The sequence below is a fragment of the Pundamilia nyererei genome, unplaced genomic scaffold (assembly GCF_000239375.1).
Source record: "Pundamilia nyererei isolate P.nyererei 1_Seehausen unplaced genomic scaffold, PunNye1.0 scaffold00107, whole genome shotgun sequence".
NCBI lineage: Eukaryota > Metazoa > Chordata > Actinopteri > Cichliformes > Cichlidae > Pundamilia > Pundamilia nyererei.
Window position 1 is genome coordinate 569,586 of NW_005187508.1, and position 16,753 is coordinate 586,338.

Genomic DNA, 16,753 nt, shown 5'->3' on the forward strand with positions numbered 1-16,753 from the left:
CATGGTGACTCTGGACGAGCTGCAGAGATCTACAGCTCAGGTGGGGGAATCTGTCCATAGGACAGCGATTAGTCGTGCACTGCACAAAGTTGGCCTTTATGGAAGAGTGGCAAGAAGAAAGTCATTGTTAACAGAAAACCATAAGAATTCCCGTCTGCAAATGGAACTTTGGTCTCATGGATCTAAATCCAATCGAGAATCTGTGGCAAGATCTGAAAACTGCTGTTCGCAAACGCTGTCCATCTAATCTGACTGAGCTGGAGCTGTTTTGCAAAGAAGAATGGGCAAGAATTTCAGTCTCTAGATGTGCAAAGCTGGTAGAGACATACCCTAAAAGACTGGCAGCTGTAATTGCAGCAAAAGTTGTTTCAAAAGTATTGACTCAGGGGGCTGAATAATTACACACACCCCACTTTGCAGTTATTTGTAAAAAAAAATGTTTGGAATCATGGATGATTTTCGTTCCACTTCTCACGTGTACACCACTTTGTATTGATCTTTCACGTGGAATTCCAATAAAACTGATTCATGTTTGTGGCTTTAATGTGACAAAATGCGGAAAAGTTCAAGGGGGCCGAATACTTTTGCAAGCCACTGTACATTTCTGCCCGCGAGGCAGCAAACAAACCACAACAAAGCTCATTCGAATCAAGCAACAGGCCGCCGTTTTTCTTTTGCATACAATAACACCCAACATGCAACTGTGCACACGTTACTATTTTCACCTACTGGAACATTAAAAAAACGAGGGAGCACGATATTTATGTTAACGCTGAACACAAAGGTTTTGCGGCCGCCTGTGCTGACGCCGAAATGTCTCAGTCTCAGAGTTCCCGAGTCTCAGAGTTCCCGAGAGTAACACTGAAGTCTCCTAAACTGTTTCACTCAGCAACGCTGGTGCACAATGTTATACCATTCAAAGCTGAAAGCATGACACATATAATCTCCCTCAAAATACTTGGTTTCACCTGTGATCGCCATGACAACATAGCACAAAATGTCTATGCAACGTTGTGGTGCTGCAATAACATGCTCTCAGCGTGCGTGTAGATGATGGAGATTATGTTTAATAGGAGACGATGAATCTAAATACAAAGCTGAACAGCTGGTGAGGATGCGTGACCACCACATATTATAATTTATGTACACAGTTTGCCTCCTTTCATTGCCAGAGTAACGCTAATACCTACCAAAGGTGCTGATGTGAATTATGGCTTTGAATGCATCAGAAAGTAAGTATATGGGTTTTTTTTAAAAGTTCAATACAACATTGAGAATATTCAAGGTCGATGTGAGTTTTTCAGATTGTATGACTGTCTTTGAATGTACATCACTGAGATTATTGGTGTCTTTTAACCTAGTCTCCATACTTTCTACCTGTCTACCTGAGATTAGAAAGTGATTTCTTTCTCTTTTTTCACAATTTCAGTGCATATGTTGACTTAAACATGTAAGCAATACAAAAGGAAGGAAATTTCTTGTATAGACAAAAGTGGGTATAAATATTGGCAGGGAAAATGGCGAGCTTTAAAGAAGACAGCTGACACAAAAACACATCAAGATAAAATCAAGTTAAAAATAAATCCAAAACAAAAAAAAAAGAAAAAAAAAAAAAGAAAACACAAAAAAAACAGGTAAGAATCACAGGAGAGAAATGAAGTCAGGGACCACAGAAATGAACGAGGGAGAGGCTGTGGTTGCATTTGAATGGTCACTTTTGCTTCCTGAGTGTAGTGGCCCAAAAACATCTAAATGCCATCTATAAAAAGAGCTGATCCAATTCTCTAAATACTAACCAAAGGCTGTCCAGTGCTTTTTTGTTAGCTATTTTAGCATACGATCCACTGGACCTACTTTTGTTTACATGACATGTAAACAAATGATCAGTGTGACCAATTAGGAATGCCCATTATCATGTAAACTGGCTGCGTGTTTTCCATCTTGTGCCAAAACTTGCTGATATGCTGATACAGTTATCTGTGTGTTCACAGGACTCTATACAATGCTGTGAAAAATTAAGTACAGCCTCACTGCTTCAATAGGAATTAGAAGGGTAAGAGCAGCCAGGCATCGCTAGCAAGTGTGATCATCTTTATTAAAGCAGCAGTTTTGGCAGTTTGTTTTTCTGGAGGATTCAGGTGAGGTCAGACAGTGCAATGCTTAAGGAAAAAACAAAAACAAGAGCTACATCTCACGTTGGTAGGTTAAATGTACAATTTACAAGTGCAATCAGAAAAAGACTTTTAAAGAAAAACCCTCTTCTCTCTAAAATGAACATGACAGCACAGCTTAGGTTTACAAAGTTGCATCTGAACAAACCATAAAACCCGTGGAACAATATCTTTGGATAGATGAGACCAACGTGGAGATGTTTGACTATGATGTGCAGCATCATGTTTGGAGAAAGCCAAACACAGCATAACAACTAGAAGAGTAATGTTTTAGGCTTCTTCTGCAACCATTGCAGTCACTGAGATAAACCATGGAGCAAAGTAAAGCTAACTTGATAATATATTTATTATAACGTGTAAATGAACAAAGAATATGTCTGAAATTGTTACCATTTGTTCCAGGAGAGTGTTTCATACACACAAATGATTTGTTTGTGTTCCAGACCTCGACCTGATTGAAACGCTTATATATGAGGTATTGGAACCGAGGAACAACAAAGGTGAGGAAAAGACAAAGTAAAAGCAACGGGAAAGAACCCATTAACAAAAAGACGGGAAATTGAATAAACCAAGAGAAAGAGAAGCAAAGACAGACAGAGAAGATCACACACATGTAAGAAAACACAGATGAACCCTAAGTATCATTAACAAAATCCTGCAAAGTGTTTTGCTTGTGCTGTTCACAACTGTCACCCTATTGCACAACATTTTTTATACGAAAAGCATGAAAAATGCCAACAAAAAGTGATGCCACAATGTCCATATTTGCGCCCCCCCCTGCTTTCTGTCCAAATAGACAGTTGGTGTCTAGTGGACATCCCAGATAACCCTCGCGTGCATGCATCCCTTCTCATCAGTCTGTGGCATCCTTCAGTTTCTACAAGGCTTTGTCAGCATTAACTTACAGTTGTTTCCCAGCCATCGCTTCAATTCGCCCATGGTCTCTGGTCACCGCGCCGCTGCCAACTTCATCATTATTTTTCCCCACCCCACCCCGACCCCCCACCTACATTGAAGAGACCTCCTGCTGCATGAGATGGATTTAATCATGGTCATCATCAGCCTCACACTGTGCGGTGTCTACTGGAGCATTGCAGTGAATATGAAAGAAAAAAAAATGGGATGAGAAGTCTTCTAGTTTGAAAATACAAGAAATCAATCAAAAGGTTATTAATGATAGCTTTTTTCATTTCTTGTTTTGACCTGTGTATGCATGAGACAAACATAACATCAATTTCTCGTCATGTGACAGTGCTATTTAGATCTTTGATAGTTTGTTTTTAATGTTTTCACCTCTCATAACCCAAAATCACTTTTGGATTAATTCAATTTCGGGTGTAAGAAAGATAGAAATTGTTTCTTTTTTCCCCCTCTGTGCATATTCTACAAATCCTCTGGCTAGATGACAGCAAATCAAAGGAAAACCAAGGAAAAATACTGCAGCAGGATGGATTTCAGGTGGTCTGCGGATAAATATGACGATATTTTCACGCTAAGGTGGGTTCAGTTTCCCTCTGAGAATCCATCCTTGTGTCCTGAATGGTAAACCAAGGTTGTTAAGACATATCTTACAGCAACTGATCCTGTTAAACTTGAACATTGGATATTTTTTTTTTCACAGAGACTGAACTTCATTGCTACCCTGCCAGCCAGTCTGTGAAGGTTTTCTTGTTTTTTTTCCATCACAATACAATATAAAAAGATGTTTAAGTAACATGATGGATGCTTTATCCATTTGTCAAGGCTCGGGGACATTGTTTTTAACAAACATCAAGAAGGGAAATCAAATAAAAAACTGGCGTGAAAAGAGAAAAAGCATGTGTGAACGTGGAGCAGTTGCTTTATAAGCTTCAGGGGAGAAAAAGTCACATCTTTCAGCAATTCACAGTCACCACAAAAGCCACTCCACACCCTGCTGCTTTTGAAATTACTGGCCCAGACTTACAGATCTGAGATTACCAAATGTTCTGCCCTATTTGATGAAGCCCTAGAAGAGATTTAACCTCAAAAGGCAGGACATCAGTTAGGCTTGGGGCTTAAGAGGTTAAACAACTCAGTTCAGTCCAGGATTGTCTCCAGTCAGCTCACAGCCACAATGGGCTCCACTGAGAGGATGTCGGTCCTCCCTGTGAGCGCCTGCCGGGCAGTGAAAAGCACATGTGCATCTTTCAGGTTGTGGGACTGACTTGAAGAAGGGTGACTCTGCTGTGAGGAAGCTTGGACCGGGTGTGACCAAACGTTCCTTGGCCTCGAGGAGTCCTGGTTGTCGGGCCAGGCAGTTCTGTGACATGGAGCGTGAGGTACTGCAGGGCGAAGCTCCGGATCCAAGCCGACCACTGCCCGTCGTCTCTTCCTGCACCTGTCAACGAGGAGCTGGAGCTCCTGACGGAAAGTGGGGTTCAGACAGCAGTAGATGAAAGGGTTGTAGCAGGTGGAGCTCATAGCTAGCCAGTGAAAGCAGAAGTAAAGGGCATTAGAAGAATGGATGGCCTGGCTGGACAGCAGCACCACATAGCAGTTGAGGGGAAACCAGCAAACGGCAAACACTCCGACCACCAGAAGCAGCATCGCCAGTGTTCTCCGGCGCTTCCTTCTCTGCGTGGCATGCTGAGCTGTTGTGGTGTCACCGATGGCATTGTGGCGCCACAGTCTACGGGCCACTATGGTGTAGGAGGCAGTGATGATGAGGAGGGGCAGCAAGTAAAGCAATATGAAGGTCAACAGGTCAATGTACTGCCAATAGACATCTGACGGCTCTGGGAAGTCTGGGACACACAGGCTTCGCTCTTTCTCCTTACTGTCAGGAGAAAGACAGAAGACAGAAAATACTACAGTACTGTGCAGAAATCTTTATATTTTGTCAGGAAAAATGGGAAATAAGTACAATGATTTATCAACATGTGCAAACATAAATGGAAATACAGATTATATATGGCAAAAAAAAAAACCTGAAGCTGTAATATTCTAACCAGCTTCTAAGTCAATGATTGACTGTACGACCACCTTTCATTAACCCAGCCTGAACTCTCTGGGCAAGGTTTTTCTCATTTAAATAAGTAGTCTTCAGGAATAGTTCTCCGGGCTTCTTGAAGGACATTCAAAACACCTCTTTGGATGTTGGCTGTTCTGTCACCATGATCCCAGCCTGCTTCAATAATGTGGATGCCTGGGCTCCGGAGAGGCCAATCCATGACTTACAGTGTTTTTCTATAAGTCATCAATTCGAACCCAAAATTTCTGATTGGATTTCTTGATTTTCAGTGCAGGTCTGGTGTAATGTGGCATGCCAAATCACCCTTATCCTTTCAGGAGGAATGGCTTCTTGACAGCCACCCTTCCATTTTCTTATGAGGTTTCAATGAACTTCAGTGAAACTGAAAGGGACACATGCATCTCTCAGGTCATGAACAGTAAAGCAGCAGGTCTTTGTTAGAGATTTTCCTATTTTTAAGGACTTGACACTCATCTGCTGTAGATGGGGGTTTTTTTAGGCCTGCCACTTTTTTTTTTAACTCTCATCCAGTTTCCACATCTTTTTAAGGACACACCATGAATCACATTACTAGTTCAAAAATAGTAGTTTATGTCTATCAAATATTATTATTTTTGCCATTTTTAACAAATTCAATTAAAGAAAATAAAACACATGATGCACTTTTGTGACAGGGTGCTGGTTAAAATAAAATAAAGTTCCTAAAATTACAATTGAAAATTGGTTCTTTGTTCTTAATGTCTCTCATGTATAGATACACTTCTGGGTCATCTGTTGAGTAAGGTTCCGTTATATGTTTGAATGATACATAGTACCGTGTTAAGTAACAAGTACAAACATTCCTCTGAAAATGGTCAGGTACAAGGACTGGACTGAAAATGAGTGAAAAATCAGCCGGAGTCAGAACCAGACACGGAGAAGCTGCATTCAGATTTTATGCTCCTTATATCTGGAACAAACTCCCAGAAAGCCTCAGATCAGCTGAAACACTCAGTTTATTTAAATCCAGGTTGAAGACTCACCTGTTCTCAGCTGCATTTGAACAAAAAAAATAATAATAATAATATTTTTTTAATTTGTTTTTGTTATTTAATGTCTCTGTAAAGCACTTTGAATCACCTTGCTGTTGAATTGTGCAATATAAATAAACTTGCCTTGCCAATATCCAAATAAAAACTCTGACGGACCTTCAGAAAGCCTGGAGAGCTAAACCACTTTAAATTTACAAGAAAGTCTGACTGGTGGTGTAGCTCGAGCCTTTACCCAGTACTGTATATTAATAATCATTGGCTATTGTTATTTCATAGAGAAGTATGAATTAAAAAAACAACAACATTTGTCTCTGATCCACTGAGTTTATTAGTTCATAGTTATTTTAAAGTTATTCTAGCTCTTCACTTTTCATTGTTACCTGATGTTTTTTTAAACCAAAGAGTTACTCATCATATTGTGTATGACTTTTTAATTTTATACTAAAATTATGGATAAACATTCATCAGAGCACGAAATATAGGATACAAGTGCATATATTAGTAATACTTAAGCCACTTCCTCCCCTTTAATCAGACATGAGTGCATGGGGAAGGGACCTCTGACAAATATCTGCAAACATTTCTTTGGTTTTATCCACATTAATTTGGAGGAAAAACTGGTCACACCAGTTAATGAATTCATTAAGAACTCAGCCGTGATCTTGCTTCACACCCCACAGAAGGCTCACAACCACAAAGTCTTTGGTGTATTTAAGGGCAAATCTTCATCTGTGTTTGCTCTGATTCTCACTAGTATGTAACTCAAAGCCCAGTGGAATTTGATGCTTTTTGTTAAAAGCAACCACACTGTGTGTAAAATGCATATAAAAATTTGATAAGAGCCTAAAACTGGGTGAAAAGGGAAAGTGCACAGATGAATACATTTTCACAGAGCAAAATACTAAGAGATAAAAAAGAAATTCTTTGTATACGATTCATTTCTGCTTGCACACACTTTGAATTCTGAACTCTGGGAACGTGTGACTTGTTCTCAATTAGCTAATCAGTCTCCTTTGTAGATATAACTCTTGTGTAGCTCTTCCAATTTGCCAGACTGCTTTTGTGCTACCAAGTTGAGCATTCCAGTTTTCATTTTGCTTCTTTGACTTTGTTGTGTCGACTTTTGGCCACTGTTTTCGCCTACTTTCTGTAACTCTTGTGACTAAGTTCGTTCTTTTTAAATCAGGCCAATATTTCTTTTTCGGATTTTTTTTCCCTTTAAATCTGACACAGAGCAAACCTGTTCCACATCCATCAGTACATAAAGTAGAGAACCTCCATCTCCATAGCTAACCTCACTGAATTGTGCCTCTACATAATGACTGTGAATCATTTTACCTGTATGTAAAGGTCAGGAGTTTTTGGTAGATTGCATGTGGGAGGGAGAAGCAGCTGGCCATTATCCAGATGACGGCGACCCAAACACCACCTTGTGTAGGAGACATGCGAGGCCTCAAAGGATGCAAAATCACCTGAGAATCACCACACACAGATCAAAGTCAGTGCAAATGCATACACTTCAGATCAATATCAATCACCAGTCTGTGCCCAGGGAAGTAGAAAGAAAGATTAGAGTATGTTTTTTTACAAGCGTGGCTCCAACTAGTCGAAAACAGCGTAGTATTGCAGTATAGCCAACTGCTGTTTCTCAGCCTCTGGCTGTTTTTGTTTGTGCCACAAGCCAACTACAGTGTGGAACGGAAGATAATAAAATGTCACAAGAGGATGGTCTCGGTGTGTATTTAGCGATGAGCAGATGTGTGAGTGAGGAGGCAAAATGTCCCTGATACACAGATTAGTCAGGAGAGCAAGTGAAAAGGGAAGGAAACAAAAGCTTTTTGTTCACTTCAGTTCAATAAGATTAAAAATACTGGCCAGATACTGTGCCTTCTCCACAACAAAAAGCATGACATAACTGTTGAAATACACTTTTTTTTCCCTCCTTGAATTAAAGTTTTATTTTGGTCAAGTTAGGCAGTCACGCTGCCTCTTGGTCAAAAAGTCCTTGCAAAGTGTACAGAGATGGTTTGGCTCATTAAGCTGCTGCAAACACAAATACAATCCCACTCAAAATAAGGATCTCATCCTTCTTGCTTTATCTTGGGACCCATATTATGGAGATTCAATGTGTTTCATAAAGACATGCCAGCTGGGAGCAAATCTTTAATTTTGGCTCATCAAACTAAAGTTGTTCGTATTTCTCGGACCGAGCAGTTATAATTGTCCTGTTCTCCCCCGGTGCTGGTTTCTGTGCAGCAATTCAACAATGAAGGCCTGATTTGTACAATCGCCTCTGAACACCATACGTTTGGATGTGCCTGCTAATTAAACTCTGGGAAGTATTTATGTGCGCTCTACTCTGTGGTGATTGGCAATTTCTGAGCCTGGTAGCTCTGATGAAGTCATTCTCTGCAGCAGAGGTAATTGTTGGTATTCGTATCTCTAATATGACTCCCTTCTATTTGATGTTTTTCCGGACCACACCCAAAGAAACTTTCATAACTGACGTCTTAAAATACCAATCAACTGTCTTTTGTCTTTGCATATTTTAAAGGCTCTTTTTAACTACTGTGGTTAAGCAGAGCTTAAATGTGCTGTATACCCAGGAGTTATGGCATAACTAATGGATCCTCTGCACCACTTACTGGACATACAACTGAACACTTTCTCTAATATATGCTTCAGCTCCACTGCCACTAGGATACATAGAGAAAATCTTTACCATCTCACACAATAATGCCTGTATTCATTTTAGACCCAAGCTCTTCATTTTGTCATATTTAAATTTCGGTTTGTTTAATCGCTTTTTCAAAAAATGATCTTTTACCCAATTACACCATCCTTCCCCTTATCCAATTCAGTTGAAGCCTTTCCCCGCTGTCATAGGGTGAGATGAGAGGTACACCAATCTGCCAGGGCTAACACAGAGACATGCAACCATTCACACTCACATTCACGCCTACGGCCAATTTAGAATTGCTAATTAAGCTAAACCCCACTCTCCAGTTTCTCCAGCTCCAACTGTGTAAGCAGCAAGTGCACAGTACCATGCAAACTGGATTTGAACCTAATGCAGAAAAGGTCTTCTTACCCCCAAACTACATCTTCAGTGTAATTTGTTTACCTTTCTTAGCTTTTTTTTACTCTGCGATGCATTAATATTGTTTTTTTGCCACAGTAACTTTCTAGATTTTTGGATAAATAAGCCATTTTAGTATCATTAATGTGGACTGAGACCTTCTGAAATAGTGTTCAAACACCTTCAGTGTTTGACTAATAAAATCTTACAGGCAGTTTAATACAATAAAATATGCCATCAGTCAGTTCACTTTTCATCTACTGCTGCCTGCTAGTCCTTCCAGATGATTTATCAGTGAAAGTAAAGTCATCCCATGGTTCCACCTGCAGACTCTGCAAGCATCCTTTTTTTCTTGTCATCACTCTCGTGCATACAGATGTCAATAAAGTTGCAGTATTTGTACTTCCCCTAATTTCCTTCGGGATTAATAAAGTATTCTGATTCTTCAGCATTTAGCGAGTACCACTGAAGGGGTGTGAGTAAAGACGTCACCACATAACGAATTCAAACGTGCATGGGACAGTAAGTACAGGTCTTACTGGCTATTGTGCAGCATTGTGGTAACAATGACACAGACAGACTGTGGTTATTTAAAGATGAGGTCATGAGTAGCAGTAGAGACATACGAGGTAGAAAAAAGTTTAAAACTATATTTTGGGCAAAGTCTGCATTTAATATTATATTTTTTTAAATCAGATTTTACTGGGTAGTCTGTACATGTGTTTCCATTTTCTTTTGACCGCTGAAATTAAAGTTAATTTAGATAATGTCTCAAAATAGCTTCCTGAATAAGTGCCTATTTCATCATGGCTAATGAGTGCCAGGACAAATTCTACCTTTGCACTAATTTTATTAGTGCTTGAAAAGATGGCAACTTAAGGTTCACCAAGGCATTTCACCTTTCATCCATGAGCCAGAGCGATAACTGTTGTGAGGATTATCCCCCCATCTTATTAATGCAGGGGACAGACTCAAAACACAGTCTTAACTCACAGTTTTAAAAGGTTTATTGGACAAATCACTAAGCTGTTCTGATTCTCTTAAGAATCTTTTGTCTTTAGAGTGAAGGTAAGATAAATAAGTTTTACTTCAGATTTTTGAGATGTGAATTGTGGATGGTCTGATGGAACAGCAAGCAGGCACCCAGAGAGGCAAGGCGAGCAGCGTGGAGCATGGCTATGAGTGTGGCTGGGGTCTTGAGTGAAACATGGAGGGGATGCAGGTAAGTAAGAAATCAGGTTCACGGAGTTAACTCCAAAAAGGCAGAGGGAGAAATGAAATTAATAAATGTAAATAACTCGGATGGAAAGCAAACATGGATAGCCTAATTACCACCATGGGAGGTGTAACGATCTGACGAAGATCTGCCATACTTTCAGCCATTAAATACTCTGGATGATGAGGAGACTCAGAACAAGGAATCAGAGAGAGGGCCACGCCTGATGACCCATGGAAGCATTTTCCCACCACTTCGCCTGTGTGGAGAAAGAAAACTAAAAAATCAAGTGAGAGGAAAAGGAAGACAAACATAAAAACCCCGAGTCTTCCCAGACAAGGACACTCTCTGGAGGTGGTCCATCACACGAGCCGAGGTTTTACTGTCACTAGGGCCAAAGTGTACAGCCTCATTAGGAAACTTGCCTCATTTGACAATCATTTTCGCTACCGAGGTCACCCGAGGTAGATGTGAGTAAGGGTTGAAATGCCTGGAAACAGATCTCAAAACTGCACTGTAGGTGTCAGAAGTCACCAACTCTGTTCAACTAGGATCATTCACAGTGGTCATAGATTGCCACCTTGGTCCAAAATTTGAGCACTGACATCCTTGAAAGAGTATTCTTTCTCCTTTAAACTGAAGAAGCCTCCATGACAGTTTATGTAACATACAACGTGATGCAACTGACTAAACCCACAAAATGCAGTAAACCTTAGAACCAGTAGCAGCACAGGTCAATCAGTGGAAAACTAATTTACCAGAGTTCACAATATAAAAATATTATGTCACTTATTTCCAAGTGAGTCATTCCCCCCTCTCCACTGAAAAACCAGAACTTCACACACCTGCCACGTCTCACTGCTGGTTATATGCCACTGTATGCCAGCAGTACCACTGAACTCACTTGTTAACTGAAAGTAAATACAAGTCACAGTCTCATAAAACTGGTTGAGACATTGTCACATGGTGGCTATTTTAGGCAATCCAAAAACATTCTGCGTTGTTTAAAGAGAACCCGTTACATCGAACTCCATATGTTTATTCTCACGCTGTACTGCAGTAGCGCTGCATGATTCACAGGTCAAAATGATCTTTATGTCATACTGGGCCTTCATTCAGCTGCCCTCCATCTAAGTCAGCAATCTCCTGATTATCCGAATATCAGAAATAGAAACAGCATTTGAACAGCAGGCGTATAGGGCACATAGCTTTCAAGTCTTTAGTGCTGCTCTACCATGTGGGTACTAAATTAAAGTCTGAATAACCTTTGAACTAACAGGCATACCCAAACTTATGACTGCACAGCTCCTATCTTTCCACAGCTGGGAGCAAAGTTGAAATATTGCAATTAGAATGAGAAAACACTGTTGAGATGTAGAAATACTATTTAAATGCATTTAAAGCAAAAACAAGAACCACAAGAAGCTTGTGGCTTTGTTAATTAAGAATATTACAGAGGGTAATTTTTAGACTCGCTCAGCTTCATCAGTGAGATATATAGAGTCACGATTCAGAGAAAAAATATACTTACCAGCAGCATATGTCACTTTTTTTTAATCAGAGCTGTTTTTAATAATGTGCCCTAAAGTTACTAAGATGTTGTTTATACTTTTCATGATGTAGAGCAGGGCTGTCAAACTCAAATACACAGTGGGCCAAAATTCAAAACTGGAACAACGTCGCGGGCTAACGTTAATATTTGTTGAAATATATTTATTCCTCCAGATATAAGAATGAATCTTTTCTTATGGACTCAAACATGTTTTGCTGAAAAACTGAATATGGAACAAGCAAAGCTTAATACTAAACAATATATATATTAGCTGTATAATACCAGTAGGCCAGCTCTGATAGTAATTTGGTATGGCGGGCCAGAGTTTGACACCTATGATGTAGAGGGTCAATATACATGTCCAGTGATTGTTATGGAAGCTTAACGGGATGTCAGGTGGTAAAAGTCCACAAAGGAAATGTATATAAACAGATAACTCCAAGTTTTAGCACTGTGATGAGTCACTGCATCATAAGCAGGTCTGTTGGCCCTGTATACACACTTTTAGGGGTCCATTAGCGGAGCTGATCAGGTTTTCAGGTATGCAAGTGTGATCCTTGAATGACTCAGTAACCACAGATGTTAGAACTGTTGGTTTGAAGTCATTAATGCAGGGTCACATGTATGTTAATGGATTATTTGAGGCAGTAAGCTGCAGAGCACAGAGATAGAGAGAAGCTGAATATGTTAAATAACTCATGAGCCAGTTCAGCAGCACAGTCTGATCTGCTGCTTTGTTTTTAGACAGTAGTCCAAAAGTGGCCCTTGCTGTCACCTTCCTGGGTCTGTTGACCCAGCTTTTTGAGTTTTAGTTTATTTGGATGATAAGTTTGAGTTCTTTAGGGTAGCTAAGTTGTTTATTAGTTTCCCTTTGTGTCTTCTACCGCTGTATTTAAGTTTCCCTCTCCCTTTGCCCTTTGTGTTTCATGCTGCGTGTCTTATGTTGTCAAGTTTATATTGTCTTGTCTGTGTCACATGTTTCCTGTTATATTTTGAAGGTCTGTGTCCTGTGTCAGTGTAGTCAGCTTTGCTTCCTTTGTCTCGTTATGTCAGACCAGTGCTAGCTCTTTCCCCATGTGTTTCCACTTCCCCCAATCACCCTTGTGTGTATTTAGTCTCTGTGTTTCTGTTCATTCCTTGTCAGGTCGTCTGTTGTTCACGCCAAGGTTGCCATGTCATGTTTCCAAGTTTCATGTCTAGGTTTTTCTTGTTGTTTATTTAATTCTCCCAGTTTAGGTTGATGTTAGTTTGCTTCAGTTTGCCTTGCCTTTTCTTTGTACCTTTTACCAGCCTTGTTAAACGGCTCGCTTTTTGTTAATACTCAAGCTTTGGTCCAAGTTCCTTCATGTCTGCATTTTGGGTCCACTCTTCACAATTAATACAGTCTGCCACCACCAGACTGTGACACCTTGCTGTCTCTTCATGCCTAAAAATAAGAGACAGAGTGGAGACAGAGAGGCTAACACTGCTCTTAGACATACTCCAGTCACAGCCTGGTCCTTTGCAGGTTTTTTTTTTAGTTGTCTTAGAATTGGCCCAAAGCGTAAGGAAAAACGCTTTAACCATTTAAGGCTATGACACTTCTACTGGCTGTAATTGACAGGTACACACACTTCTGTGATTTCACAGAATGCTTGATGTCTCTGCCATCAAATTCTAACAGGCTTCTATTATGATACCTACCAATAAATCACATGTTTCCCTGAAAAGAACAGGTAAAGTGGATAGTGTGTTTTCATCTCTTGCCTCTGCCAAGTCTTTCTTTATTCACATTCATGTGTTCCAAATGTACAGAAAGTGCATCTTGGAGTTAATCTTTCACATTACCAAAATCCGAATAAAGTGGAATATAAACTCAAATAATATAAACACCAACCAGCATTTAATTTGTTAAATTTTTTCCACATAGGTTGACAGGATTACAGTAATGCTGATTTGCACTTTGATAAAAGCACATTTGTGTAGTGGGAAACCCTGCAGAGATAGCAGAAATAAGATTACAGTGACTAACTTTAAATAATTATTGGAGACACATGCAAAATAGTCTGTGAACTTGTCAACTTATTTATATGTACAGGATTGGTGCTGTACAAACAAAACTGCTATTGCCTACTAGCACTACTATTGACAAGTCAAGCATAGAGTGGGTCTGGCAGATGCCAAGGCAAAAACTAGATCCAGGTTCAGCAGGTTCAGACTTCCCTCTCAATGGCTACCTCCAAGGCATTTCCAAGCCAGCCGAGAGATGTACGCTCTTCAGCATATCCTGGGTGTGCCCCAGGGCTTCCTTGCAGCATAACATGATTAAAACAACTCAAATAGGAGGCACCTTGGAGGCGTCCTTGTCAGATGCCCAAACCACCTTAACTGACTCCTTTCAATGTGGAGGAATAGAGGCTCCACTCTGACTTATTTACAAATGGCAAGCTCCTCGGCCTATATTTTGCCATTTCAGTTTGTCAATCTTGTGCTCATCTCTCTCTTCACTCATGAACAAAACCTCAAATGGTCCACCTGGGATACCATGACCTCAGAATTTGAGATGCTAACTCTCATCCCATTTGATTCATCTCCAGCTTGCAAACCTTCCGAGTGTGACCTGGAGTTTGCTGCTTAATGAAGCCAAAAAAACCACATCCCCAACAGGATACCAAGAGTGACACGGTCAAATGCCTTCTCCTTGAAGTGGCAGTGACGAGTGTGAAAAGTGACTCTACATTTACATTTGACTCAGTAAGTAGGATCACACCATGTTGAGACTGAACAACCTCATTGATAATATCTTATACCTCTAGCAAGTTTTTGCTGTACATGAAAGTGTGGATATGATCAAAGCACCCCTCAACATCTCCACAGATAAGCTGTGCAGTATTACTGACAGAAACAGGCACAATATTGGAAGGAATCTGGAAAAGCCTGTTAGATGACGGGGGAAGCGGGCTCTTCCTCTTGCAGTCTGCCATGACAACAACTTCCTCGCTCCTTTGTAGCCGTTTACTTTCAGGTACATCTCGTCTTCTTTGTTTAGTCCCAGCTTGCTTCCCACAAACAGCTCATCTCCTCACGCTACATTGCACCACCAATTCTATCAGTCGCATGTCTTGTAGACTGTGGATTAGCTCATGACCAACAAGGAGAGCAGATCCTGGACAAGTCCCCAAGGATCTGTACCAGGCCCCAAACGTAAGGTCTGCGAACAGGTTACATTTTGCCCCGAAAAGAACAAGTAAGGTATATAGTGTGCTTTCCTTTTTTGGCTTCTGCCAAAGTCTGAAGACAAAAGCTAGTACCACACTAAACTGTCGTACTCAGTAGGTGGTGCCCCCTTGTGGTGTAACTTGGGATATCACTCCATGAAGGATCTGTGAGTACAAGAAAATAATTATTAGAATATAATGTGTTAAATTTGCTTAGATGAGAGGGTCCAGCAATAGATCAGAGGAATAGGGAAGGATTTGTTTGTGTGTTTTAGTTTGGTTTAGCTGTAGGCTTGAGAGAGTGTGTGTGTGTGTACTTGTGTACAGGGAAAGGAATTTATGGACACTGGGGGTCTGCCTGTCATAAAAGGAGACCGGAAGCTACAGTTGGGGATTGCTAATGCTTGTACCTTTAATAAAAACTCATAATTGTTATAACTTAGAAGCAGGTTTGCAGGAGACTCTCCACATGCTTATCTGTAAATGTAAGACAATAAGAGGCCAATGGCCCAGTGGATGCAGAGTGGAGGTCTCAGTGTTTGTAATGTTATCTCTGTTTTTGTATGTTGTCAAAAGGAATTTGGTGTAGCTTGGGTAAGGAGATTACTTTTATGACCATCAGGAAGTCACGTACACAGAGACACACACACAAACACAGAGTGCTTTGACTGTTACACTCACACACCCACATGCACACTCACTCACATGCACTCACACATACTGTACACACGGGTACGCACACACACAGGCACTCACGTGCTGGTGCATACACACACAAACACAGAGTTTGCAGTACACCATGGGGGTTTTATGATGGGGTCGCTTCTATAAAGCTGACTGTAACAAACAAAGGAGTGGAAGATTTGCAGAGGGACACCGGCCTTGCACATCTCCCCTTCTAGAAGATGCATGCTTAACTGAAGATGAATAAAGGTTTTGTGAAAATGACTACTGAGTCCGGTGCCGTCTCTGGATGCCTCGAGGAATAAAAAAAAGAACCGGGGTGAAACTGATTTCGTAACAGATCTATCACTGAATCCAGGAGTTAGGACCCTTATTTAACAAAATTACAAATGAAAAACATTTAAAGCATAAAAAATAAGTAAAGCGCACAATGTGACCACATGTTACTTGGAGTTCTAAAATTCACCAGCACTGACAGCACACTGAGAGACGCACACTGTAGCTGTGTCCCACCCCCATATTTAATATTCATTCTAATCAGGTTTTGAATGTTTGGTGTGTTCACCCTGGAAAATGAAAAAAATAAAAAACTTAAAATGTCCTTAGGGCATCACTGTGCATGCATGCTAAGTACTCTTTTAGTTCAACTTTTTGAGATGGCTTTGATGGACACTAGACTCCCATAATGCACTACATAAAGGAAATTAGATGTGTGATGTTTGAAAAGCTCCAGTAATAAACATTGCAGCCATTGCCCATTTTTACAGGGAGTGACATTTTAAATCCTATCTGACAGTGAAAGCAGACATTTTTATTTCGTTCTTCTTTTTT

At 40.3% G+C, this 16,753-nt stretch overlaps 1 protein-coding gene across 1 annotated transcript in view; it reads right to left on the reverse strand.

Moving 5' to 3' along the window:
• Positions 1-4,250: 4,250 nt before the first annotated feature.
• The window catches only part of gpr83 (G protein-coupled receptor 83), a 23,500-nt gene continuing 10,997 nt past the window's right edge, over positions 4,251-16,753 (reverse strand). The window contains exons 3-4 of the mRNA XM_005741210.1: positions 7,533-7,666; positions 4,251-4,968 (exon numbers count right to left, since the gene is read on the reverse strand). Coding sequence (XP_005741267.1) covers positions 4,251-4,968; positions 7,533-7,666 — 852 coding nt within the window. The remainder of the gene's footprint in view (positions 4,969-7,532; positions 7,667-16,753) is intronic.